At 42.5% G+C, this 27,320-nt stretch overlaps 1 protein-coding gene across 5 annotated transcripts in view; it reads left to right on the top strand.

The window, feature by feature from the left end:
• LOC149285097 (catenin alpha-2) overlaps positions 1-27,320 on the top strand; it is a 581,118-nt gene that overhangs the window by 41,150 nt on the left and 512,648 nt on the right. For all 5 annotated transcript variants that reach the window (XM_089495822.1, XM_089495823.1, XM_089495824.1 and 2 more), the window contains exon 3: positions 13,836-14,002. In XM_089495822.1, the coding sequence (XP_089351948.1) occupies positions 13,836-14,002 (167 nt within the window). The remainder of the gene's footprint in view (positions 1-13,835; positions 14,003-27,320) is intronic.

Consider the following 27,320-nt stretch of genomic DNA (forward strand, 5'->3'; position numbering starts at 1 on the left):
ACCATTCTCCCAGTAGAAGTGGTAGAAGCTAATACAGTGATCACTGTCCATATTCTCTGATCACAGCATAATAATGATAATAATAATATAAAAAACGTATATCCATTGCCCTAGCCCCAAAAGTATACCCCTCATCACTACCCCCAAATCCCTTAAGCCGTAAGTATTAAAAATACCGTATTTGCTCGATTATAAGACGACCCTGATTATAAGACGACCCCCCAAAATCTGAATATTAACTTAGGAAAAAAGAAAAAGCCTGAATATAAGACGACCCTAAAGGAAAAAAGTTTTACCAGTAAATGTTAATTCATGTAAACTATTTTTTTTAATAAAAGCTATGATTGAGAAAAATATTTTTTTTGTTTTTATTTCTTGTATTTTCCAGCCTGTCCCCCAGTTACGCACATATGCCCCCAGGCTTGCCACACCAATATGGCACTGTGGCCCATGATATGCCTTTTAGCCCTCTATATGCCACTGTGCCCCATGGTATGCCTTTTGACCCCCTATATGCCACTCTGCCTCCAGAAATGCCTTATACCCCTATATCCCATTCTGGCATTTAGGGGGTTAAAATGCATATTATGGGGCAGAGTGGCATATAGGGAGGTATAAGGCATTTCAGGAGGCAGAGTGGCATTAAGGGAGTTAAAAGGCATTGTATAGAGCACTCTGCCTCCAGAAATGCCTTATACCCCTATATGCCACTCTGGCATTTAGGGGGTTAAAAGGCATATTATGGGGCAGAGTGGCATATAGGGAGGTATAAGGCATTTCAGGAGGCAGAGTGCTCTATTAAATGCCCCCTTAACGCCACTCCAGAAATGCCCTATGCCCCCATTTAACTAACACACACACACACACTCTCTCCCCCCTCTCCTCTCTCCTCTCTCCCCTCTCAGCCCTCTCTTACCGGTGCTTCCAGCCGGGGCAGCGGGTTGACGTCGCCTTCTGCTGCAGCCGGAAGGAGGTGGAGTTGGCAGCGGGGGTTTGTATGCGTCCGTCGCGTATACTTTCCCCGGCTGTCAGAGATCAGAGATCTCTGACAGTCGGGGAAGGTCTACGCGACGGACGCAGACAACCCCCGCTGCTAGCCACACCTCCTTCCGGCTGCAGCGGACGTTGTCTACGCGGATCGCGTAGACGTCAACCCGCTGCCCCGGCAATATGGGGGGGGGGGTGAGACAGGAGGATCCAGGTCCCCTGCAGCGGTGCGGGGGATCTGGATCTTAGTCTCCTAATCAGACTCTATTTGAGGTCTGATTAGAAGACGACCCCGATTAGAAGACGAGGGGTATTTTTCAGAGCATTTGCTCTGAAAAAAACCTCGTCTTATAATCGAGCAAATACGGTACTATCCTATAGGGTACTATGTAAAGGATGGATGTGGCCCTGTAGATCATATAAATAAATGTATGTGGGGTATGTCTGTGATCAGAGGATGTTGCCGAACACGAGTTGGGTCTCTGTGCATCAGGTCCACCTACTGAGTAGAAGAAATTGCAAGAAATAGTTTTTTTGGATTTTTTTTACCCTGTTTTTTCGAAAACCAAAAAAATGGAGATCTTGGTAAAACCTATATATGTTAAAACAGGCCAACCCCAACCCCCCCCCCCCCGCCGTTAGATTCTGTGTTGGCGTGTTTACCGGGGTTATTCCGTCTCTTAATGATGCGCTGGTTGGGGAGATCATGGAGTTGCCAACAAAGCAGAAAAGAGGGCCAGATTTCCTGCCGTTAATCCCACAGCTGCCCGTGTTGTTCCGGATGTTTGAGAAACATGCCCTTCGTTCCCCTGGCTGGCAGGTTTGCGCATGTATCAGTGGCGGCCACTTGGCCCGAAGCATGTGGCGGCAGATAAGGAAGCGATAGCCCTCCTAGTATCCAGTATCTGCTTATGCATTAAATCCTGCCGTGTATTGTCAACCGCCGAAGCTTCTCGACCTTGACATTTCAAGCTACGATGATATATAATGATTCCTTCCCGCGGCCTCATTCATCCGTAAATACATTGAATGCTTCGCGCCAGGAGTGGGCGGTTTAAATCCATCCTCCCCGTCTGATCAGAATCTTATAACAAACAAGTGGAGGAAATGACCCGTCACGTATCGGTCCCCGACTGTAGAGATACTAGTTAGATACAATGTAACACAGAATGTGACGGCAGATCGGCTCCATTCTACCCCCCTGGTCCGCTAGTCGTTTTTCTGATGTAAGGACTCAGACCTTAATCAGTGGTTGGCGCCTATCCCATGCATGTTTAAATCGCTCACTGAGTTAGCCTCTGCCACCTCCGCTGGGAGGCTTTTTCACTTATCTACCACCCTCTAGTTCTAACATTTCTTCTCCTCTGAAAGAAACTTCCCTCCAGAGACCCCCTGGAGCTGCGCAGTTGGAAGGAAGGCATCAACCCACCTGCAGGGAGGTCAAATATATAGGGCTTAATATATGTTTGGGGGCCAGAGGGGGGGGCCCTCTCTTTTTCAACAGACATTGAAGGAAGATATTCGCGCTCTCACTCCCGGATGTGACAGTTTATTAGGTCTTGTTAGTGGATAAGATGCGGGCCCCTGTCGTGAGGCGGTACACTTGGGTTAGCCCTCTTGAATCAAGGTTTCTATACCATCTCCCAGTCTTTCCTGATCCTTTTTCATTCTGCAAACCCGTCACCATTCGATGGTTTCCTAAATATCAATTCTAATGATTTTTCTCTAAAAATGATGAGATGGGGGGGGCATAGGTTGGCTCTTATTCCTCCCCAACGGCAAATTTTCAGGCCATAACACCTACACGCAGGGTGAGGGACGCTGGAGGCGCTCATCATCTTTTAGCTAAACTTTATAATGATATGGGCGTTCCCATTAACTCTAAAACAATGAATATACAAGATGCTCGGGGAGTCGAAGCTTGCAAGTACTACAACTTAAGTCATATCGGTCAGGTTAACCCTTACGGCAGTGAATACCACCATGACCCCAATATGGAAGTCTTCCATATAAAAAGTGTTGTAGAGACTGTTGATCGATCCTTTAGGAGGTTTGTCCCTGATTGAGCAGCAGTCACGCTTTCTATGTGCCAGCACATCATCGAGAAACAAGACGCTCTATTTGACTGCAAACGTGTAACGCCGAACAAAATGAGTGACGGCGTCTGGCTACAGAGAAATACTTCCAGAGATAAAGCAAACCTCCTAACGGTCCAGATGACGCTGATCAGGCCTTGAATCTCAAAAATGTCAAATAGGGCGTTTACAGGGCGTTTACAGGGCGTTCCGGCTCGTCAAACTTCTAATAAAAAATAAATAAATCCCACATTGGGATTTATTCACCAAAGGGAGAGTCGGCAGAGTTGGATGAGTTTGGGGTGGAAGAACTTGACCGGCCGCACAGAGCCCTGACCTCAACCCCATCGAACACCTTTGGGATGAACTGGAATGGAGATCACGAGCCGGGCGTCTCGTCCAACATCACCGCCTGACAAACGCTCTACTGGGTGAACGGGCCAAAATTCCCACAGAAACTCCCCAAAATCTTGTGGAAAGCCTTCCCAAAACAATGGAAGCCGTTATAGCTGAAAAGGGGGGGGGGTGGGGGCAAGTTCATATTAATGTCCGTGGTTTTGGAATGGGATGGGAAAAAGGAGTGATGGTCAGGGGGTGTCCATCGTTTGTTCATATAGTGCGTGTATCAATATAATATGAAATCGAAATAAAATGTGAGGCTATTTATCCAGAATATCTTTTAACGACAACTTGCATCACTCCCAGCAACCAAAAGATTAAATGATTCCGCACCGGGAGAAGTGCAGTCCCCAAAAAAAATAAAAATCAAGATTTGCACGCTTCGGTGAACTAAAATAAATGTATTCTGTTTGATGAATTCTTTCTTCTTTCTTTTGTTATCATGTAAGAATCTCCGCTTATATTTTTTTTACTGATGAAAAGACAAATGAAGAAATCTGCCCTAATATCCGGTTAAATTCCCATCCCCCGGGGTCGTCATTTCCCCCCCCCCCCAGGGCATTCCGTGTTCTGTCCTGCGCTGATGTGGAGTAAATGTGACTTTACGACGACAAACACGGATACCGCTCCACAGACCCATCCGCCATAGATGGCATTTATGTGTTAAACCGCTGTGGGACCCAATCGTTGATTGAGACGATTTGTTCGTATAATAGCCAAAGGTTTTCCTCCCCGGCGGTAAGATGAAGGGATGCGTACCTTGCAACCGGGACTCGTGGAGAGAAGGAAAAAAATGGTTACGGGGAGATAGACGCACGGCCGAGAACCCAACTCCTCGGCTGACCTAGAGAGCGGTTTATCGAGTGAAAGAATACTAATAATAATTCCTGGCCTTGATATTAGGAGGCATGTAGATTATAACCCAGCAGGCGGCACTAGAGGCAACTAATGAAAGTGTGTGGGGGGGGGAGAGAATATATTGCTAAAACGCCATTAAAATGAGTCACAAAAAATAGTAACAGTTTGATGGCAGATAAGGATCATTCGGATCGGACCGCCTAGTCTGCCAGGTGGTCGATATATGCCGATCCCTCTCTGTTTGAGCCTCTACCGCTTCTGCTGGGAGGCTTTGCCACTTATCTAGCACCCTCTACTAAAGCACCTACATAAGGTGGAGAGAACTTACTGATATCTCCATACGTTCCTTGTCGAACTGTGCATTCTGATTGTTAGCATGAATGCGTAACCGTGCGTGAGATGGATTATGTCTCAGCATGAATATGTAAGTGTGTTAGTGTGAGTGTCGGTGTAAGTATGTGTGAGTGTGTATTAGCATGATTACGTTTTAGTGAGTGTGTGTGTGTGTGTGTTAGGGGGGTATATGTGTGTTAGCATTGGTATAAGTTAGTATAAATGTGAAAGTGTGTGTAACTATGTATGCTGGTGTATATGGGAGTTACTGGGGTCCCCTTGGCTTTACCTGCCCCATGGGGCAGAAGGTACCAGGCCTCCCCTGTAGGTACGTACATGTACATATGTGCTTAACGTCGCTCACTATATTAGGTTCTAATAGTTCTACTGGAAGGCAGCTCCACTTATCCACCACCATCTCAGTAAAGAATTACACTTGCTCATTACGTCCAAAACTCTTGCTATCGAGTATCGCCGAGAGCTCTCGTGAGCCGCCTTCTGCGAGGAACCCGCTTAATAATCAGTTAATGCTGCAAGAATAAATTGATCATTCCACCGTTTATTTAACCGTTTTCTCCTCGTTTCCTAGAAAAGAATTAACCCCCTAATACCCTCATCCCCGAGTATTAAACCAAGTAGTAGCTTCTAGCTGAGCTCCGTGCCCCCCGGCCATCGGTAATAATGTTTGGCACCAGCCCTGGCAGTGCTCGGATTTGGGACCGCTGCCGGCAGCCGGCTCCGGCAATTATTTTCTGCTAAATTGTGGCTGTCGGCCCCTCACGTGTCACTTTGTTTTACGGCGAGCGAGCGACATCACAGCGGCCAGAGAGCTTTCTAAACGGGTGGTAATGATTGAAACAGACCGGTGGCCCCGTGGCGTGCGCTTTACAGACTACGGCAGGCAATCATTATGTTTGACGCGATCATGAAAGCTAATACAAGCGCAGCAATTTGTGCCCGGGCTGCGCGGTCTCTCTCCGAGTGCTGGCGGGGACGATTAACCCCTTCATGGCCGGAGGGGTTTCTAATACGAGATTCTCATATACAGAAAGGGGTTTTAAGATAAAGTACGACCAAAATTAATAATAAATGTATAATATTATATGAATATATATAAATATACATGCTGAGGAGAGTACGGGTATTCGCAGGGGCCAAATTTCCTAATATGAGAAGGCTGTATGCTTTTAACAATTTAAACCAGGGCCAACATGTTGGGGTCGCTACTTGCCCTGTCGTACAACATGCCCCTTCCGCTGTCTTACCCCATGCCTCTCCCACCGCACTACCCATGCGTTTCCCGCCACCCTGGCCCATGCTTGCAATCCCCATAAAGGGCCTTACTTGGCCCCAAAGCCTACAGGGGCTCAGACGTGGGTAGAGGGCCACATGCATGCTGTGAAAAACGCTTTGCACCAGAATCGCTCCCCTAATTGTTTTTATGCTATACATGCTTTGCGTATAATTGCAGATATTATGTTCAGCGAAAGCATATACTGCTTATCTTTAGACTAGTGGAACTTATATATACTGTGTACATATACACTATATAGACAAAAGTATTGGGACACCTGACCATTACACCAACAGGGACTTTGATGACATCACATTCTAAACACATAGACATTAATATGTCTTTGGTCTCCCCTTTTGCAGCTATAACGGCTTCCACTCTTCTGGGAAGGATTTTGGAGGGAGTTTCTGTGGAAATTTTTGCCCGTTCACCCAGTAGAGCGTTTGTGAGGTCAGGCGCTGATTTTGGACGAGATGCCCGGCTCACAATCTCCGTTCCGGTTCATGCCAAAGGTGTTGGATGGGGTTGAGGTCAGGGCTCTTCCAGCCCAAACTCATCCAGCCACGTCTTTATGGAGCCTGCTTTGAGTCATGCTGGAATAGAAAAGGGTCTCCCCCAAACTGTTTCCACAAAGCTGGAAGCAGAGCACTGTCCAAAATGTCCTGGTATGCTGAAGGGAACATACGGTCACAGAAATTTATGTTGGGCCATTGGAACACAGGAGTGATGGGAGTGATAAAGGGCATCCGTGCGCCTATGAAAAGATTCAATTAAAAAAACCCAGCCATTTCCAGCTACAATAGTCTTTACAACATTAACCCCGTCTGCGCTGGATTTGTGATCCTTTTCATGTTATTTTAATGGAAAAACAAGAATGTTCCTAAGTGACCCCAAACTTTTGAATGCTAGCGTGTGTGTGTGTATGTGTGTGTATATATATATATATATATCACGATAATCTCTTGAGTGGATCCCTGAATATTAAATACCTACTAATGGGGTGATTAGGTGCGTTTGCCTCAGGAAGTTTCCAAAATAGCAGTTTTTGACAAACAGATTCGTCTAAAACTTTCACTTTTTCACGCCTTATGTTTGAACGTTACTGATGCACAATGAAAATGTTTTAGTTTTTTTCCCCCCCTAAAATATAATAATTGATATTTAATAGAGTTTACAATTTTCAATACATTTATTATTCATGTCGTTTTCCTTAAAAAAAAAATAAAAAATGATTATTTTGCAAGTCAGAATCCCCCGTCTCCCGGTGACAGTATTTTTCAGTGAATTTAAAACTTTTTTTTTTTTTTTAGAAGTCTGGAGGAACGGTATCTACTTACCGTCAATCATTCCGACGTCTCAAAACGTTTTGCTAGTAATGTCAAAACATACGAATTTTTTAGTTAAAACTGAGTTTCATATTTTTTTGCTAAATAATTACTATTTGGATTCCCGCTCCATTGCCAAGTCATAAAAAAAAATATACTATCGATACTTCCGAAGGGACATAGAAATAGACATATTTAAATATTTTTTTTATTCAGGACCCTGATCCCTTTTTCCTCCCCTGATTTCCTTCTTTTCTAGCAGCTCTGGCATATGCCAGGAACTCCCACCACATTACGTTAGGAATTTACTTGAGCTTCCAAACAGCAGCGGTAGATAAGTGGAACAGCCTCCCAGAAGGGGTGGTGGAGGTTTTCCTTCAGTAATGTTTCCCCGGCAAAAAAAAAGTCCTAAAATATCATTCTAAAAACGTAAAGGGTGTTGGAGAGAGTGATCGTTCAGCAATGTTATTTTTTATTACATTTTTTCCCCACTAAGAGCAATTAAAGTGTGAATTTGAAACAAATGATAACATTCACATTTTTAGCCAAAAAATGGTGATTTGTGGAAAGTGTTTATTTCACCGATTTGCGTCCTTTTATTTATCTTGTAGAAGATGTGTTATAGGTTTATTTTGTATATATATGATAATAGGCGTGTATAATCATCGCCCGTCTGTCTGGAAACGGGTACTTTGTTGGGTAATACAGTAAGCGGAGTGCTCCGCGCACGCCTCGGAACGCACACAGCGACGTTTTATTTTGTTTTATGGGTTTTTTTCCGGTGAGGATCGTGTATCTAAGCAGATGGCAGTAAATGTCAGGTGAATTATTTTCTGGATTAATATGAATTGATCGGGTAGAAACCCCCGGCAGCATAAAGTCTACGTTGACATGGATTGCCTGCTCGGGGGGAAGCAGATTCGCCTGCATGCGCATCCTATAAGTATCATACATTCCTATAAATAAATCAAATATATCTTACTGATCGCTGCCAAGAACATACGGAACGGCTGCAGAGATGCGTGAACGGGAAATTTGTCGTTCTTATGGCCGCGGTAACCCTCCGACACGTCTGAGTATATTTTAGGGGGTCCAGGCAGTAGATAAGATACTTCAGTGTCGTCGTGTGTCCAGCTAGGGGTCACAAGCTAAAGTTCTACTTTTCTACATACAGTAAGGGAACGGGCAGTCTGTTCCGACCCAGCTTACCGAGGACATCTCTAGGTTTTGCCCGGAGACTCCAGGTGAAGGGCTGCTTCTCCGGGTCTCCGGGTCACGGCCTGAAATCTAAAGGTCACAGGATCTGCATTTAGACATGCCCCGCAGCTCGCCGGTAGCCATTTCCCCTCCCACCTCCATAGAAATATAAAGCGGTTGGGATTAGCTCCGCCCCATGGATGCAGTCAGCCCCACCCACTAGTGTCAGTACCACCCATTGATGACATCAGCCCCGCCCACCACATCAGGCTACACTCCGGGAAGCCGGAGCCTGGAAGTTCCCAGGCATGCCAACTAGACATGGGGTAGCAGGTCCAAGTGGGCAGCAGCCCCTCTCGCCTCTCGCTGCTCAATGGGAAGGTTATATCTGCTCTCCCTAACTGCCCCATTTACAGTAAATACCCCTACTGCTTTAGAAGGCACTGCGGAGCTTTAAGTCAGGGAGAGCCATGGTATGGCGTCATATACTGGTGCTCCCCGGTGAGGCGGTGGGAGCGGAATCAGATCTACGGGATCCCCCAGGGTAAAAATACATATAAAAAATTATAAATACGTATGATGGCTGAGACCCTCAGCCATCATACATATTAAAATACATATGATGGTGGGACTGTCCCTTTAATTTCTAAGCACATTTTGAATTTCTACTCTAAACCTTCAGCATTTTGTGAAAGCCTCGCAGAGGTTACGACGCGCTACACGACGACACAAATTAAATTATCATTTTGCGCGATACAAACCAAAGCTAGATAAAAATTGTAACGCTTGCCTTATTGAACAAACCCGGTAACATCGCCTATTAGCTGCCCTGTCAATCAGAATTTTTAAAAGTGTCATTTTCGGGTCGTTTCCTTCTCTTAGAGTCGAGAACGTAATTATATGGTCTAGAAATTTTTAATTTCATTATACGGTCTTCAGAATTGGATTTTTTATTTCTTGCCGTATGCTGCCCTCGAGCCAAAGTTGCTGTAATTTAGAATTTGTTTTTAATATGGCTGCAACATATCAATGCTCTTCAAAAAAAAATAAAAAATGATTTCATCTATACGTTATTAAAACACCAATGTAAAACTTATAATAAAAAAAATATATATTTGTAATTTAACGTAGAAAACTTGTCGGAAATAAATGGAACTAGTAACACTGTGAGCTACGGGGAATGCCAAAATCGAAACATTGCTTTGTTAGTTTAGATCTTTACGTGTTTTGTGAAGTCAAATTATATAATGAAGAGTTTTGTTGCCGTTTGACTTTTATTTGGATGGACCTGGAGTCTCCGGGTGAAGCCCTGCTGTCCTGGAGTCTCCGGGTGAGTGTCTTCTTTCTCCGGGGCTTTGTCCTATTCCCGCCTTTGTGCCGCCCATTCTCACATGTTGCCCGCCCAGTTCTCCCCCGCTAAAGGCTGCCTGCCCCTCCCCAATATACAGCTAACCACGCCCCTTCGCAAAGCCGCTCCCTTAGAATAGAAGGAGCTCAGTGTAGCCTACAGTGAGAAGCGACCCGGAGGATTCGGGTATTGATCTGGAGAACCAGAGAGGCGATGCTTCTCCCGGAGTTCTCTGGGTCAGAGAGTAGGGGTATTAGGGGCAGGAAGGAGGTGGTTTGGCCACTTCAAAGAGTTTTACTTTAGATTCTGTTGCGCTACTTTACCCAAGAGCTTTATAACAACCTTATTCAACCCTCGTGATCCCATTCAGCCCATCTTGTCTAGACTCAGACCTTAATCGTCTTAGGTTCAGGAGCCATATATCTGTCCCATGCATGTTTAAATTCCCTCGCTGTATTAACCTCTACCACTTCTGCTGGGAGGCTGTTCCACCCTCTCAGTAAAGTAATACTTCCTTAAATCACTTGTAAAAGGTTGAAAAAAATTAAATAGAGCATAAAAAATAAAAGGGTGAGTAATAACACTCAGCATGGTAAAGTATACTACAATAGAATAGGTACACAGCAATATAAATACTTTAGCTTCTTTTTATCTAGTCCATAGTGATAGCTGAAAAGGTTTTTTCACAAATAATGACATTTTAAAGGTTTTACGAGTTAACTAAAACGTTACAATATAAAAAAATTTTTTTTTATAAAATACAATCAGTGGGCCAAATCCTTGAAAATAACCCGGCATTTTTTTTTTTAAATTATGTATTGCTTTTTCTACTACTAGACAAAAAGAATGTATAATATCTGTCAGCCGTGCCATTGGCCTGAAAGCATGATAAATAAAACCATGATAAGTTCCAAATAATTATTCTTACTTTATTATACATTTTATTATTATATAGTTATTTCGTTTTTTGGCTTGTCTTCAGAATCTTCTTCAAAACGCGTAGAAAGCCCCCTGCATGCGTTTTCATGTAAAACCTTCTAAAAATGCTTTGTTGACAGCTAAATCCCACATTTCAAGTAATAATTCCAGCAGCATTTACTGTTCTTTTTGGGTCCGTCTGCGGATGAACTATAACAGCCCCAAGTTCCCTGGCATTTACAAACGGCTCTGCGAAGGTCTAACAAGACATTTAACGAGTTGCACAGTGGAGGGGGGGGGGTTAATCAGCCATTTGGCCTCGTTAAGTGACTCGGCTTCCTACTGAGGACCCGTTCCAGCTTTGCACGGCGGAAGCCACGGACCTGTTGGGCCAGTTCCATAGCCGGTGAGAGATGGCTGTCGCTGCATACAGGGCTGTGTTTACATTCGGCGGTGCCTGTACACCTAACCCACAGCAGCGCCACAATCCGACCTCCTCCGCACCACAATCCTTACTCATGACATCATATCCCAACGCTTCGCCTTTTAAGGGCGCTCTAAACCAGGGGCGTCCAACGTGCGGCCCTCCAGCTGCTGCAAGACTACATCTCCCAAACTCCTCAGCCAGCCCCTTAGCTGAAAGAGCATTATGGGAGATGTAGTCCTACAGCAGCTAGAGGACCGCAGGTTGGAAGCCCCCTGCTCTAAACTATGGATGCTGTGCCGTCATTAATGGGCCGGTTGGGGAGATCAGTGATGCCCATACCTGGGAACATCACGCAATACCAGGCTTGGTGATCCCCCTTTTAACCGTCCCATAGAGCACTGGCTCTACAGGGAGCCTCATCTTCAAAGGGGGAGATTTCGTCCCTGATATGCCCTCTGGACTTGCCCCCATAGGCAATTAATGGGTTATATTGCAGAAACTGTGCTTTCAAAAGCTTATGCTATACGTTCAACACGGTGAACTATTTTACTTGCATGTAAGAACCGTCAAGTTAAACGTATAAAACATATAAATGTATATCACTGACCAAGGGGAATAACAAGCTTAATGCCCACCATGCTAAAATCAACACCTTTCTTAACTAAATGACGCATAAGTCCAGCCTGCCCTACACTCCCAACCAGCCCTCACAGATTGGTTGTTGCCATAGAAAGTAAAAACAAACAAAACAAAAAAAAAAAACATTCCGTGCTGCTTTTTATGAGATCAAGCCTTCGGGAAAAAGAATAAAATGGTAGATCTGTTAAGGTTTCTTTATTGAAGGCGACAGAGAGCAGAAATTCTGTTTTATAAATAAACTCGAAGGTTTTAGATGCTATGAAAGCAGAATGGTTGGGGTTGTTCTCGGACAGCCTCCTACTTTAATGCCGTGTTAAAGGTATAATGTAGATCATTTTAGCTTTTTTTGTTGTGTGAGATAAAAAGAAAAGGCAGTAAATACTTGTTTTGTGTTATTTTTAGACTAATGATCGTTCTACCAAAGTCCAATACGTTTCCCAGACCCCTTCTTAGAGTCTCCTTCGGTCATCCGCGGCAACAACCCCCAGGGATGTCCAACCCCGGCGCGTTCCACAGTTTTGAGATGGGTGAGGGTTACGTCTCACGCCTCACAGTGGTTTGCTATTGGTCGGTGCAGGAGAGGGCTTTGGAAATCCCACGGTGGAGCCGGATCCCTGGAATATTCCACCTGATGCCTTATGGCTCTCGTCTCTCCTCGAGGAGGACCAAGATGGTCCTCCAGGCTAATGTCAGGCAGGCATATGGCCTATGGGACCCGGCTACCTCTGTGGCTCTTACTTGGGTATCTTGGAGCACTGACATTGGCTTTAATTAAAAAAAATATATATTAAAAAAATAACAAAATTGTGTATAAAATCGGACTACTTTATAAAATAATGGTTCGTCCATTTATAAACCACATCTTAATATTTTCTAATGTCAAAAAAAATGTAACATTACGTCATTCTGGAATATTGGTGGCAAGCGAGCCCGGTAAATCTTTGTCTTCTGGTTAAACCATTTTATTTGGCTTTTCAAATGTAAATGTTTTTTTTATTTACTCCTTTTTAACGTGATATTAAACAGAGTATTTTAGGTCGTTACAGTCTACCAACCCAAAATTAAATTCACTTTTATGCACCTTAATGGGACATGTAAAAAAAAATACGTGATTGTACATATTAGTCCCTAAGAACAAGTTGCATTATTATTATACACTACCGTTGAAAAGTTTGGGGTCACTTTATGTAAAACTGGGAATTTCTAGCCGTAACACATTCACAAAAGGGTTTCTAACGATCAATTTGCCTTTTAAACTTCGATCGGCGAACACAGCATGCCATTGGAACACAGGAGTGATGGGAGTGATAAAGGGCCATTGGAACACAGGAGTGTTGGGAGTGATTAAGGGCCACTGGAACACAGGAGTGATGGGAGCAATAAAGGGCTATTGGAACCCGGGAGTGATGGGAGTGATTAAGGGCCACTGGAATACAGGAGTGATGGGAGTGATAAAGGGCCACTGGAACACAGGAGTGACAAAGGGCCACTGGAACACAGGAGTGATGGGAGTGATAAAGGGCCACTGGAACACAGGAGTGATGGGAGCAATAAAGGGCCATTGGGACACAGGAGTGATGGGAGCGATAAAAGGCCATTAGAACACAGGAGTGATGGGAGTGATAAAGGGCCATTGGAACACAGGCGTGATGGGAGTGATAAAGGGACGTTGGAACCCAGGAGTGATGGGAGTGATAAAGGGCTGTTGGAACACAGGAGTGATGGGAGTGCTAAAGGGCCTCTGTACACCTAAGAGAAGATTCCATTAAAAACCGTTTCCAGCTAATAGTTATTTACAACATTAACCCCGTCTGCGCTGGATTTCTCATCCATTGCATGTTATTTTAATGGACAAAATGTGCTTTTCTTTCAAAACCAAGGATATTTCTAAGTGACCCCGAACCTTTGAACCGTAGTGCGGTTTGTCAATTTTTTATAATTTCTGTGAAAGCAGCATTGTTTTCTCAGCGCGGTTTCTTTTGGCCTAAACACAGGGTTCCTTTAACTTCACTTTCTTGTTCTTTTTGAATTGTAGGGGAGACCATGCGGATCGCCTCTTCAGAGTTCGCCGATGACCCTTGTTCTTCGGTAAAACGCGGAACGATGGTGCGAGCGGCCCGGGCCCTGCTCTCTGCTGTCACGCGTCTGCTCATCTTGGCAGACATGGCCGACGTGATGAGACTTTTAACCCATCTAAAAATTGTAAGTTCATTCTATACCGTGCTGCCTCCATCTTTATAGATTGAATTCAGTAATTACAAAGGTTTGTGATTTCCATATTTATGTCCTGTACCTGGGCTAATTAAGAACTAATAGAAAGTCTACAAATCTTTACTTTACTGAGGGGGTAGTAAATAAGCAGACCAACCTCCCAGTAGAAGTGGTAGAAGCTAAAACAGTAAGGGAATTTAAACATGCATGGGATAGGCGTGTGGCTCCTGAAGGAAAAATGGGCAGAATAGACAGGCCGTCAATTGCCGTCAAAATCTATTTATTTACCTCCTCTCCTCCATCATTTCTTCTTCTTCTTTCCTTTCTTCATGCATTATTATTATTATATTATCATCATTATTTTATTATTATTATGATTATTCACTTATTACTGTAGTATTATTTCTCCTTCCATATTTTTTCCCCTATGTTACTACTTTCTGAAAAGTTCTTTTTTTTTTTTTTTATTTTTTTTTAGCTTTAAGGGATGGATAGCTTTATGGGGCGTCCATAAACCTTACTGTCGGTGCCATCTAGTTCTAAACATATTATTATCAATAGCTTTCCTCCTCCCGGTGGCAAATTGATGGGAAAATCGTAGGATTCGTCATTAATCTTTTTCATAGCAGCTTGCGCGGCCGTGCACCTCGTCCCCTATCATTTTAATCATTTGTTATAAGATTCTGCTTAATTGTTTCAATATTGGAAAATCAATTGCAATTTATGATTGTAAAAAAAAACCAACAATTGTCCACGAAGGTGGATATTAGATTTCACTGTTATATAATAATAAAATATACAGAACATTTTATGTACCGAATTAGCTCGATTATAAGACAAACCCCCCAAAATCTGAATATTAATTTAGGGGGAAAAAAAGAGAGCCTGAATATAAGATGACCCTATAAAAAAAAAAGTTTTACCAGTAAATATTAATTCATGTAAACTATTTTTTCATATTTAATAAAAGCTATGATTGAGAAAAATATTTTTTTTGTTTTTATTTCCCTTATACCCTCCTATATGCCACTCTGCCCCCCTGATATGCCTTTTACCCCCCATATGCCACTCTGCCTCCAGAGATGCCTTTTAACCCCCTTTATGCCACTCTGCCTCCTGAAATGCCTTATACCCCCCTATATGCCACTCTGACATATAGGGGATTAAAAGACATATCATGGGACAGAGTGACATATGGGGGGGGTGTTATAAGGCATTTCTGGAGGCAGAGTGGCATATAGGGGGTTAAAAGGCATATCATGGGACACACTGCCTCCAGAAAAGCCTTTTTTATTACCCAGGGCACCCATACTAAAAAAAAAAAATAAAAAAAAAATAACCAAAACATTTTTAGGGCCATTTGTGTTACATTTTCTTAGGCCACCATGTTTAAAAAAAGGATCCCACCCACCCCTGACCATAGGCAAGCCAGTGGGCCTACATCGGTACTTATTCTGTACTGCGCTCTTCCAGAATAACCCATCTGCTTTCTTTACCCTGAAATAAACTGAATTTTTACAAGATCGCTCTTTTAAAAAGAACCATTTCCTTATCTTAAAAATACACAGACCATTTGTTACAGGGTCACCGTACCCAAGGCTGGGTACCCCTGTTTGAGGGCTGAGGAATCACCAGTCAGTCCCTCATACGGATCGCACTCAGCTATCCACGGATCATCCAGACCACCATTCGTAGTAAACCAAGAAGAACTCTCTTTATTACAAACACCCAGAATTTATATACAATCTCAATGCAATGTGCACCGAACCCAACCCCCAATCCCATCAGCCACATCCCATCACAAATCCCATCAGTATACAGGGGATGTATCAGGTGAGGGGATTACAGAATACAATGGGTTCCCCCACCTGTGTTATCCCCCCTGTAGTGCGGGTGCCGTCTGGGCAGACAGGGCTGTGTTGGCTGATTAAGAGCCCCAGCCAGATTATAGGATCGTCTCTTTGAAGGCTGGAGCTGGAGCCACATCAGTCTCTGGGCCGGTTACACAATAATACACAATATAATATATTACTAAACTTCATATGACACATGAGCCAGCTAGCCTGGCCCTGTCACAGATCTCCCCCTTGACCAACGGTCCGGCAGACCAGGCAGATCCACACGGGTCTGCTGCAGGCTGTCCGAGTGGACAAAGTTCAAAGGTGCAGGCCTTAATTCATGGCCCCCTTTGTCAGAAGCATCCAGAGAAGGTGGGCCAGGGCCCTGGTTGCCCAAAAAGATAGTCAGTAGTTCTCTGTGAATTGGAGGACGGTCCCAGCTCAGCCGGGGGCACATGGCTATCCCCCTCACCGGGGTAACAGGGGCACGTGGAGACTCTTGCTCCCTAGTCTTGGGAACTGAGTCTGGGGCAGCTGCCAGGCCAGGGTGGTTGCATGGAAGGAAAACCCTGCTGATCGGGCAGGGGGCACTCGGGGAACCAGGGAAACACGTAGAGGTAGTAAGCGAGGCCTCTACCGGGACACTGGAGTGACCTAGGGGACACTCTGGGACAGGAACAGGTGCCCTTACAGGGTTATTGGGCGAGCTAAGCAGCTCTGCGCGGTACTCAGGGGACCCAGGGGAATACTCCGGGGCAGGGACAGGTGCCAATACTGGACCACCGGGAGGGTTAAGCAGACCCTCGATCTTCCTCTCTGGGACAGGTGCCTCTGCCTGGGCACGGGGAGAGTCAGAGGAACACTCTGGGACAGTGACCTGGGCTTCTAGGAGGACACTTCGGGAACCAGGGATCACTTCGGAGAACACAGGGATAGGAACCAGGGCCTGCGCCAGGCTACTGAGAGGACCCAGGGAACTCGGCACCCCCTCTGGCGTCCTCGCTAGGTTAGGGAACGGTGCCTCTACTGAGTCACCAGGGACTTCATAGGGAACCTCTGGGGCAGTGACCCGGGCTTCTTCCAGGACACTCAGGAAATCAGGGGGACAATCTGGGGCACTGACTTCTACGGGAATAGCTAGGGGTTTGGTGAGGGGGATTGTGCCACTTACTCGGGAGGTGGGGACAGTCATCTCTTCTGCCGGGGTAGAGCAGCCAGGGTTGTTGGTGAGGACTTGGGTCGGAGCTTTTGGCTTCCTCCTCCGCTTCTTCTTGCTGGCGAGGACCTCGGTTCTTCTCGCCAGGGCAGGGGCCGCAGAGTAGGTGAAGAGGACCTCGGTCCCACTCCCGCAAGTTGTAGTACCATGCTCCCAGTCTCCTTGTAACTCCTGAAGCTCTACTCTCCGCAGCAATTCTTTATAGTCCCTCTCGAGCTGCCATTCCTCTTGGACCAGGCAATCCATAACAGCCTCCAGCTCGGGGGGAATAGCATAAACCAGGACTTCTGCACGGTTGTCCCAGATTGTATCCCTGCGGTACTGGCAGGGGCTTCCGAAGGACGAGTCAAATTGGAAGGCATCATATATCAGTCCTGGGTCGACGGGGCAATACAGCATCAGAGGGTCGCTGTGGTCTTCACCTGCTAACTGCTGGGAGAATCCCTGGTAGCGGCTCTGGAGGTCGAGTTCTGCATATATGAGACCCCTCAATTCTTCTTCCCACTCCGGCAACGGGTTCTCCCCCAGGAGTGGAACTCGTAGATCCCACATTGTCCAGTACTGTGCCCAGTATGATTCGAAGTGGGGATGGGAGAAATCATCCCTCCAGTCTGCGGGCGCAGACTCTAACTGCCTCTGCTGGTGTTCCATCTCACACACCTCGGCTGTAACCCGGTCTGTCTCACCCTCTGGTTCTCGGAAGGGTTGGATATCCTGGTATGATATTTTGGTGTTCTGTTCCCCTAGTCTGGGAGATACAGACCCACTCTGGCTCAGTTCCTGGTGACACATTTTAATCACCGCCGTCACTTGCTCCGATGTAGCCCCTCCTGGGTACAGGGATAGGTGCCATAGAATGTTCTTTTGTAGAGCACTCAGTCCGAGGCTCTCCTCTGGGGCATCCTGGTGCCGGTCCATCTCTCTGCAGTCCGCAATCAGAGTAGCCTTTCCTTTGCTACAAACCTCCAGGAGCTCTCTTGGTGTCTCTCGTCTGCAATCCCAGTTGGTGGTTTGGATTTCACCCAAGTCGTGGGATTCTTCCCACCGCTGCCAACCAATGTTACAGGGTCACCGTACCCAAGGCTGGGTACCCCTGTTTGAGGGCTGAGGAATCACCAGTCAGTCCCTCATACGGATCGCACTCAGCTATCCACGGATCATCCAGACCACCATTCGTAGTAAACCAAGAAGAACTCTCTTTATTACAAACACCCAGAATTTATATACAATCTCAATGCAATGTGTACCGAACCCAACCCCCAATCCCATCAGCCACATCCCATCACAAATCCCATCAGTATACAGGGGATGTATCAAGTGAGGGGATTAAGGGATACAATAGGTTCCCCCACCTGTGTTATCCCCCCTGTAGTGCGGGTGCCGTCTGGGCAGACAGGGCTGTGTTGGCTGATTAAGAGCCCCAGCCAGATTATAGGATCGTCTCTTTGAAGGCTGGAGCTGGAGCCACATCAGTCTCTGGGCCGGTTACACAATAATACACAATATAATATATTACTAAACTTCATATGACACATGAGCCAGCTAGCCTGGCCCTGTCACACCATTGTCACGTTTTCTACGCAATGCTATTTTGCTAATTTTCTTAGCATTTTGCTTCTCTCGCACTTTGAATGTATATATTTATATATTTTTATGAATATTTATATCTGTCTATATTCATGCAGACTAACATATATTATCACCTTTGCTGTTTCGGAGCTGGATTGAATCTGCCCCCTAGTGGAGAAACAGGGTAACAGCAAGTAAAATCCTTCCACCGAGAAAAAACAGATATGTTATATTCCTTTAGATCAAAGAAAGTTAACAGCTGTACAGTGCTACCGGGAATATGTATTTGAGATGCAGGTATACAATTATAATAATTACATTAAATTACCAACCTTTTGCCAACAGCTAAATTCCACAAAGTGTATCAACCGCTGAGACGCGTGTTTTCTTTTATGGAACATAATTGTTGCGTTTGGAAACAAATATTTCTGTGCATTTGTGTGACCTGAGCACATCTAAGCATACATAGATTCAGCTTAATATAGCCAGAGGTGGATTATGAATAGGCTCCAGCATTTATCAATGCAAGATTTTATTATTGTTATTATTATTGGTGTTAAGAACAATAATAATGGTGGTACTACTACTACTAATAATAATAATATTTTATTACATATAATATTTGAATGATTTATTTTTTTCCTGTAGCAGTGAATTGAGGAGAATTATGTTGAGGAGGTCCCTGTCGTAAACTGGAATTAGGACTATGACGCCAGTCACCTACACATTGTCTGTATGAACATTATTAAATACCCCGAGACTCTGTCTAATGTAACCTGTACTCCATTAGTAACCTGTTCCAAAAAAACCACCCTAAAACCCGGTAACCTTTTGCCTATTCCGTCATAAAAACCAGGGCAGGTGGCAAGGAAAGATTAGGACTTTGCCCCATCCAATGCTAGACCCCTGCATATAACTTTATATATCCGTTACAAAGCTCAGGCCCACTTCCATGAGAAGGGAAGAAGAAGAAGTAGTCGTCAGGTCCCATCCCACCCATAAGGTAAAAACTACGGTTGATCAATGCCCACAAAAGGCTTGTAAACCCTCCATGTATGCACTACTACACTTAAACATACGAGGAAAGCAAACAAAATGGTTCTGCACAAAGGGATGGGATTGTCGGTTGCACTCTGTGCTTCCTGTGATTCATATTAGCTTCCTACTCAGAGTTTAAAAGGTTATGTGCTTTTCAAACAAATATCCTCTGTGATAAGCAACAATATCACAGCATTAAGTAAAATTGCATTCAAAATTGTATATCAAAGATATTACTTGTTGGCTTATTTTTAAGAGCACAATTATGATGTGTTTTTGGTGAATAAACATCAAAATCATATGGATTTGAACAAATAAATTGTTTGTGAATAGTCATACTTTCCTATAGACTTAGATATTAAATTGTGCTCATTGTGGAGTTTAGACATCAACAAGTGATTGACTACATCTTCTGCTCTTGAGTTAATAACAGCTATTGAAAAAGCTATCAAATTGTTTTAAGATTATTAGATAATTAATAGTTGCTTATGAAACGGGTGGAAAACAATAAAAAAAAAAAAATTGTTCTCCCAATATAAAGGATTTCTGTCCAAAGGATGATGTCGCTTTGATCAGTGCTATCAATAAAATGATTCCTTGCTGACAGAAGAATAAGTAGACCTATTTCTAAATATCTGTGTGAGTGAATAATGGTCATATAATGCTTCTCATAAACATTCTAAGTGATGTTGCTAGCATGATCCTTTTAAACCTTCCTTTCTTCTTTCCTTTCATCATTGGTTCCATACTTCCTTTTCTTCCTTTCCTTCCATTCAACCATCCATCCATCATTCCTCGTCTTCCTTTACTTCCTTCCTTACTCCTCTTCCTTCTTTCCTTCCTTCATCATCTTCCTCTTCTTTCCTCTCCTCTGATTCCTTCCATCCATCCATCCATCCATCCATCCTTATCTACATTTCCTTCCTTTCTTCCTTCCTTTCATCCTTCTTTCTATCCTTCACCTTTTCCTTCCTTCTTTACTCTTCAATTCCTTCCATCTATCTATCCATTCACTTCAATTCCTTCCTCCTATTCTTTGATCCTTCATCCACCCTTCTTCTTCTTCCTTTCCTTCATTCCTCATTTTCTTCCTTCCTTCCTTCCTTCCATCCTTCCTCTTCATTTATTTTTCTTCCTGTTCATTTCCTCTTCTTCCTCCTCAGTTCCTTCCATCCATCTATCCATACTCTTCTTCAATTCCTTCCTTCCATCCATCCTCTTCATTTCCTCTTCCTCAATTCCTTCCTTCCATCTTGCCATCCTTTATCAATTCCTTGCTTCCATCTTTTGGTCTATTCATCCATCCTTCCTTACTTCCACTTTTATCTCTTCCTTTACATCCTTCCTCCTCCTTCCCTCTCCATTTTCTGTCTTCCATCATCCTTCTTCTTCTTCTTCATTTCCTCTGCTTCTTTCATTTTTTCATTTCCTTCCTTCTGTCTTTCCTTTTCTTCCCCTTCTGCCTGCCATCTATCCATCCTCTTCAATTCCATTCGTCTGTCCATCTTTTCTCTTCTTCCTTTTCTTCCTACTTTCCTATTCCTATTAAAAACAATAGTCCAGTTTGGGAATTCATAGGAATAGAGTATGTTTCCAAAATATATAGTTTCATCACATCCACGCTGAAGAATATAACTCTTTATCAGAATGTTTTAGGAGACCAGAAAACAGCCATGTAAATATAGAAAGAACCCTATTGATTAGCTAAAGCATTGTAAATTAAGGTTATACACCGATAAAGAAAATGTCTATGCCATCAAACTATGACCACATTAAAAATGTATTGGGTAGTAAATCCCCTTTATATATATATATATATATATATATATATATATATATATATATATATATATATATATATATATATATATATATATATATATATATATATATATATATATATATATATATACTGTATTTGTGGTTGGCAACAGCAGTAATAGGAAACCCGAGTGCACATTGGAGAAGCAGTTCATTGGATTGTCATTTAAGCAACATATCTGTCTTAAAAAATAAAAATAAAACGATATTTTCACACGGAAGGTGTTAAAAATAAATAAATAAATAATGAAAAAACAAAAAAGCGCTCAAAAAACAGAACACAGCCTCATTCAGAAGAAAAGGGAAAAAAAAAAATAACGCTTCTTGTTGCCATTTTGTTTGAGGAGTTTAGTTGTACATTTCAGATCCTAATTAGCAGCACTAATTAGCAACGCAACAAGAATAATTCTATAACAGATCAGTAATGGATGAGTTTGATAGCTTGCAACGGAAATACGTCTCTCTTCTTAAGAAGAGAACAGTTAAACGCTAGGAAACCAGGAAAATGATGATCTGTTAGTTTTACATTTTTAATGACATTTTTGGAAATTTTGTATCAAAGTAATACGTGGACAATTGTACGTTTAAAAAAAAAAACAGTATGGTGATAACAAATTATATATACATACACACACAGTATGTATATTACATTTAAGGTAGCATTAAACCCAGGGTTGTTGATGTCATTAAAGGAAGGATGACAATGATGAGAAAAATATTAAACCTTCACTGGTTGTGTTAAGGAAAGATTAGATGAAATGATTGGTTTTGGTTTTTATGTTCATTGACAAAGTTACCCTAAAAAAGGGATCACTAACTTTTTAAAGCTTTCTTGAAAAAAAGCCCCCCCACCAATTTCCAACCCAGAAATAAAATCAACCATGGAAAATATTCCCGTTTCCGCCGCTCTGCCAAATTTAGAGAAGTCATTTAGTGTCAAATTAAGTTCATTTGTGAGTTTATTAAGGGGATTCAATTTACTGTATCTGATTTTGAAAAGCTGTTAATGGTGCCATTTAAAACGTTGTTTGCCTTCATTGACCCTGCCAGGAATTACTTGGCAGCCTTCAAAAGGGTTTTTTTCTTCCCACTTTTTATTTGGTAATGCAATCAAAACTGCAAGACGCAAACAACTTGTAATTATTCTCACTGTTCCCAGTGAACCGCAACTAATCAACTACTGCTGGGTATTGATATGTATGGCTGTAGTGCAGCTTAAATAAATATATACACTGGAATTAGACTGACTTTGTTTGCTCTCACTAAACTTAAAGTTCACACAATTACCAACAAATTTTGTACTTGATGTCCTGGGATTTTATACAAATTGGTAAGGAAAAGGAGCTTTTTATGTATGGTATTGGTGTGTGTGTGTTACTGAGTGGTGTTAGCATGAGTGTGTGTGTCGGGATATGGTTAGCATAAATGAGTGTGTTAGTGTTTGGTGTTGTGGGTGTGTGAGCATCAATGTACACCATTGCTTTGTTCGGGAGTCTAGGGTAAGGGGTGCCTGAGAAAGGAGAAGAGCGAGAACTAATGTGTGTGTATGTGTTAGTGTGTTGGTTCCTGGGGGGGCGCCGGAGAAATATTGCACCTGAATGCCCCTTATCCTACTGGCAGGGTACGCTTATGAAGTCAGTGTCAATGAGCAATGGTTTATAACATTATATGTTGAGCGGTACAATGGACAGGCGGGCTGTATGGGAAATATGGCTCCTTTCTTCATGCACTTGCTAACACAGAAGAAAACCTCATGGCAGCATCCCCTCCGGCTCTTTAAGAGCTTCTTAGTTCATCCGCACAGTAATGATAGCTCTGGCAGCAGAGGCTTGAGAACCATTGTAAATGAATGAAACAAAACATTCTGCGCTGTGTTTTTGTTGATTTAAGAAATCCTCCACTATGTGAAGCACACAAAAATTTCCTTCATTCCGAAATGTTTCTTACATTAATCTCCTCGGTAGGACTAAATTAAACACAGTATGGCTCCGGCCCCGTAGAGCGATCCTAATTTAACACTCAATTTAAATTTAAGCACATCAAAGTATAACAAATATGAATAATATCTGTTGGCCTAGTTTTAACAGAGCTTTTATTTTAAGGTATTTTATTTGATTTATATTGATTTTCATGAAATTCTCTGCTGTATTTAAATGGAAAGGAAATCATGTTGGTTACAGGAACCATATAATATGCACGTTTTCTCTATATTCTCAAAAAAAATAATTAGTATTAGCGTTATAATGAGACAATTTATTTCTCGCAACCACAACCATCATCAGAGGTGAAAAAAAATTATGAAATCTAAAAAAAAAAACATTATACAAATTTTCAAAATTCATTTTTAAAATTCATGTACATTAAAGATTTTTTTTTTTTTAAATTAAATTTAAAAAACATATATTTTTCGGTTTTATTCTGAAATATATTAGAAATTCCCCTAAAATACCCTCAAACGGCTGAGACATTTTAGTATGAAGCTTTACTGGCCCTTTAAGTTTTAACTTGGTTAAAAAAAATGATCTATTATTGTCCTTAAACGGTGATAAATATGAAATAGTTGTTGTATCTCTCTTGTTGCCTAGAGAACTCTCAGCAGTGGAAAGCAGACATTAATTAATTCTGCTCTTGCGTTTAGTTCCAATATTTCCTCTGATTTAGGTTTAGATGATTATAAATATTTTTCCCAGGCTCGTTAATATTTTACAATGCAACAGATTAATTTTCAGAGCGGTTCGGAACATAAAATACCAAATAAAGAATGTATTCCTGCTCCGCAGAATTAGACGTTTACTATCAAGAGAAGCCATTTCTTTTTACAAGGGATAATCAATTATTTCTTCTCCGTCTACCACCTGTGCGAACTCCATTGAGCGCAGGTGTCTTAGAAGGATGGCGGTTGTACAATAGTTTCTGTATAATTAATGGATTTTTGGCTTACTTTGGGAAAACTTCTTTATTTGAACATGAAACTGGACTTTTTTTAATCACTCATTTACCTTACTGCAACAGAGAATTGGATTCATTATGTGAAAAAAAGGGAAAGAACAAGATCAAAGGATAAAAAGCTTTTAAATCGGTTAATTTGTTTTCATTTTTTTTTATTTTAAGATTCGGCCAAAATTGTCATCACTGGGAACTTATAATAACATAGATTGTTACGGAATCCTGTTTTTTTTTCCCCCTTTTCTTTTCATTTTGATAATATAGTATAGTTCATATATACGGTGGCAGCCATTTATGTAAAAAAAAAAAAAATTATTAAAAAAACTAAATTAAAAAATAAATAAATATATATACTTTGTAATTATGCCCACGTACTTGATGTAAATGTTGTTTAACTTGTGAATAAATATAGCGACTGTGAGCGATGTGTTTTATAAGAAGAGAGGAGCTACCCTAAAGTATACCTTTTGGGGCTCCCCGTAGCACCGCTGTTCTGCCGTTAAAAGGAAGATTACTGGTCTCTTCAACCGACCCAACGACACCGTGGAGGACTGCGCTGAGTCAGCCAAGCCTCCATCATTCGATTCCATCCAGCGCCATGCATCTTTAAAAGGCGGAGCACCGGGATATGATGTTATATGATGTCATATCCCTGAGCTCAGCAGTAAGGAAGGCAGATCAAAGGGGGCAGCTGGTGGTGGGTTAGGCCTAGGGCAGCGCTGAATATATATATATGCCACTGCCTACACTCGCTAATGCATTGTCCATAAGGAAGATGGTAAACAGTAATTGAGTGTGACGGGTGCTTTAGTTTCAGCAATATTTAGTAAGAGAAATGCTATATAGTATGAGACGGCTATCGACTTTCCACCGAAGTTTCCAATTAACTCTGTAATATGAATCAGAGTGGCCCAGCCATGTCTAACTTATTCACCAAATGGAACTTCATTGGACCCCATAAAGTGATCCTAGAAAGGATCCAGTAAGGATCCACTGCCATTGGCCCAAATTCTTCAATACCAACTTTAGCATTCAGTCTCTTTTCCTCCCGGTACACTCCATAGTAGAAATACGAAGCCGTCCATTTGTTCCAGGTGGTGAAAAAAAAGGGAAGTCTTTTCTGCAAACACGAATGTATCTTAATATAAATATTTTAATACAATAAAAATTCTGAGTTTGCGTGTCCTTGACTTAGTCCGTAGCAGCAGAAGTCATAGAGATAAAAGGTCTGCATGTTCGGTAAAGGAAGTAACTGTGTATTCTGTTTATTTAAAACCGTTAAAACACATTTATTGTGCATCTGGATTTATGGTCCGAGCAGCTGTTGTAGATAAGAAACCAGAACATGAGGGGGATGCTGCCGCCATCTAGTGGCTGAACAGTAGACTGCTCCGGCTTCTGTAAAGGGCACTATTTGGTCCATCCAGTTGGAGCAATCTGTTACTTGCTATGAGATACATTTGTGATCCATTTGTAGTCAACGTTTAGCCTTTCAGCTGTTTTCAAACTAAACCAGCACACCGTTTCAAAAATATCATAGCTCTCAAGTGTTGGGACGACCAAATCCCTGATGTCCTCATTCTTTTCTAGGAGCTCAGAGTGTTTGCTGGGTATGAGGGGATCACAGGGTTTTATAGCCATAAAAGTCATAATAATGAGTATAGAACCAAGAGGAAAGTATCTAGAAATTTTAAATATAAATAATGTGCAATCTTCTTCTTCTAAACATGACAAAGCTATGTGAATAACTATCAATAGGGCACAAAGTCACATAGAAAATCTTTGTACTGCCACGCTGGAGCCATGCCTCTGACCATAGCCGCTATAACCAGGCATCTCTTGCCATGTGGAAGTTTGGGGGGTATATTGGTTCTTTAAGCGACAAATCAGATGAAGAAGTTGTTTTAATTTTTACCGAGACGTTGAATATGAGAACAAGGAGTTCAGTAAAGGGGAGCAGGCTTTTGAAGCTCCTAAAAGTCTGCTTCATGTCACAATTAGTGGAGACCGCATCTCACCCGTCTCGATCTGGTGATAACAAACAATGCACAGCATTTTATCAAATGTTCCGGTAAAAAAAAAAAAAAAAAAAGTATGCGATCAAATTCAATGTGGACTGGGTGATTTTTAGCATTAAAATACAAGGATATAAAAGTTAATTAGGACATAAGAATAACCTGCTGATCCCTCCAAAAAACAACTGGATTTTCCCCCTTTTTGGGGCACAATTCACTTCAATGGGGTTTTTTTCCCCCCTTCTTGTGGATCAACAGCGAAGTTGAACTCAATGGACTTGTGTCTTTATCCGATGTGTGTTACTATGTTATTATAGCGCACCTTGCTTTCTGATGGTTACACTTCTGCTGTAATAGATGGGAATCCAATGAATGGGCTGCCTGGTAGCCGAGATGAGCTTCCATTCCGTTCAGGTAGTGAACCGTGAGACGTATCGTAGATGTTATGCAGGTGACTTAATTCAGAATAGGCATAAGGAGCTTTATTACAGCCCCTCGGCAGAGACCATTAGCGAGTCGCTACCATAGAATTGCTAAGGTGGGCTTATTAATGGGTTAATATATATGGCTCAATTGTCCCTATAAGCGTAAAGATGATTTTGCAAAATAAGAGCCGAAAGGAATGCGCAATGTAACACTTTAACAAAACAGATCACAGGGCAGCAGAGAAAGGTCAGAGCAGGCCTGGGCAGAAATCTTTTATTGTCTGTTTATGTTAACGGGAGAGAGAGCAGCCTCGCCGTGGGTCACGCTAAGTGCGCTCTTCGAATGAAATACAAAACTTAACTCTAACGGATCTTCCAAGAGTCTTCGGAGGTACCCTCTGTTGTCTTTAATAGGATCTGGGTTTAAAGGGACAGTCAGGG

This window comes from Sceloporus occidentalis, unplaced genomic scaffold, assembly GCF_023333645.1.
Source record: "Sceloporus occidentalis isolate IW3139 unplaced genomic scaffold, rSceOcc1.0.p SCAF_84, whole genome shotgun sequence".
Lineage (NCBI taxonomy): Eukaryota > Metazoa > Chordata > Lepidosauria > Squamata > Phrynosomatidae > Sceloporus > Sceloporus occidentalis.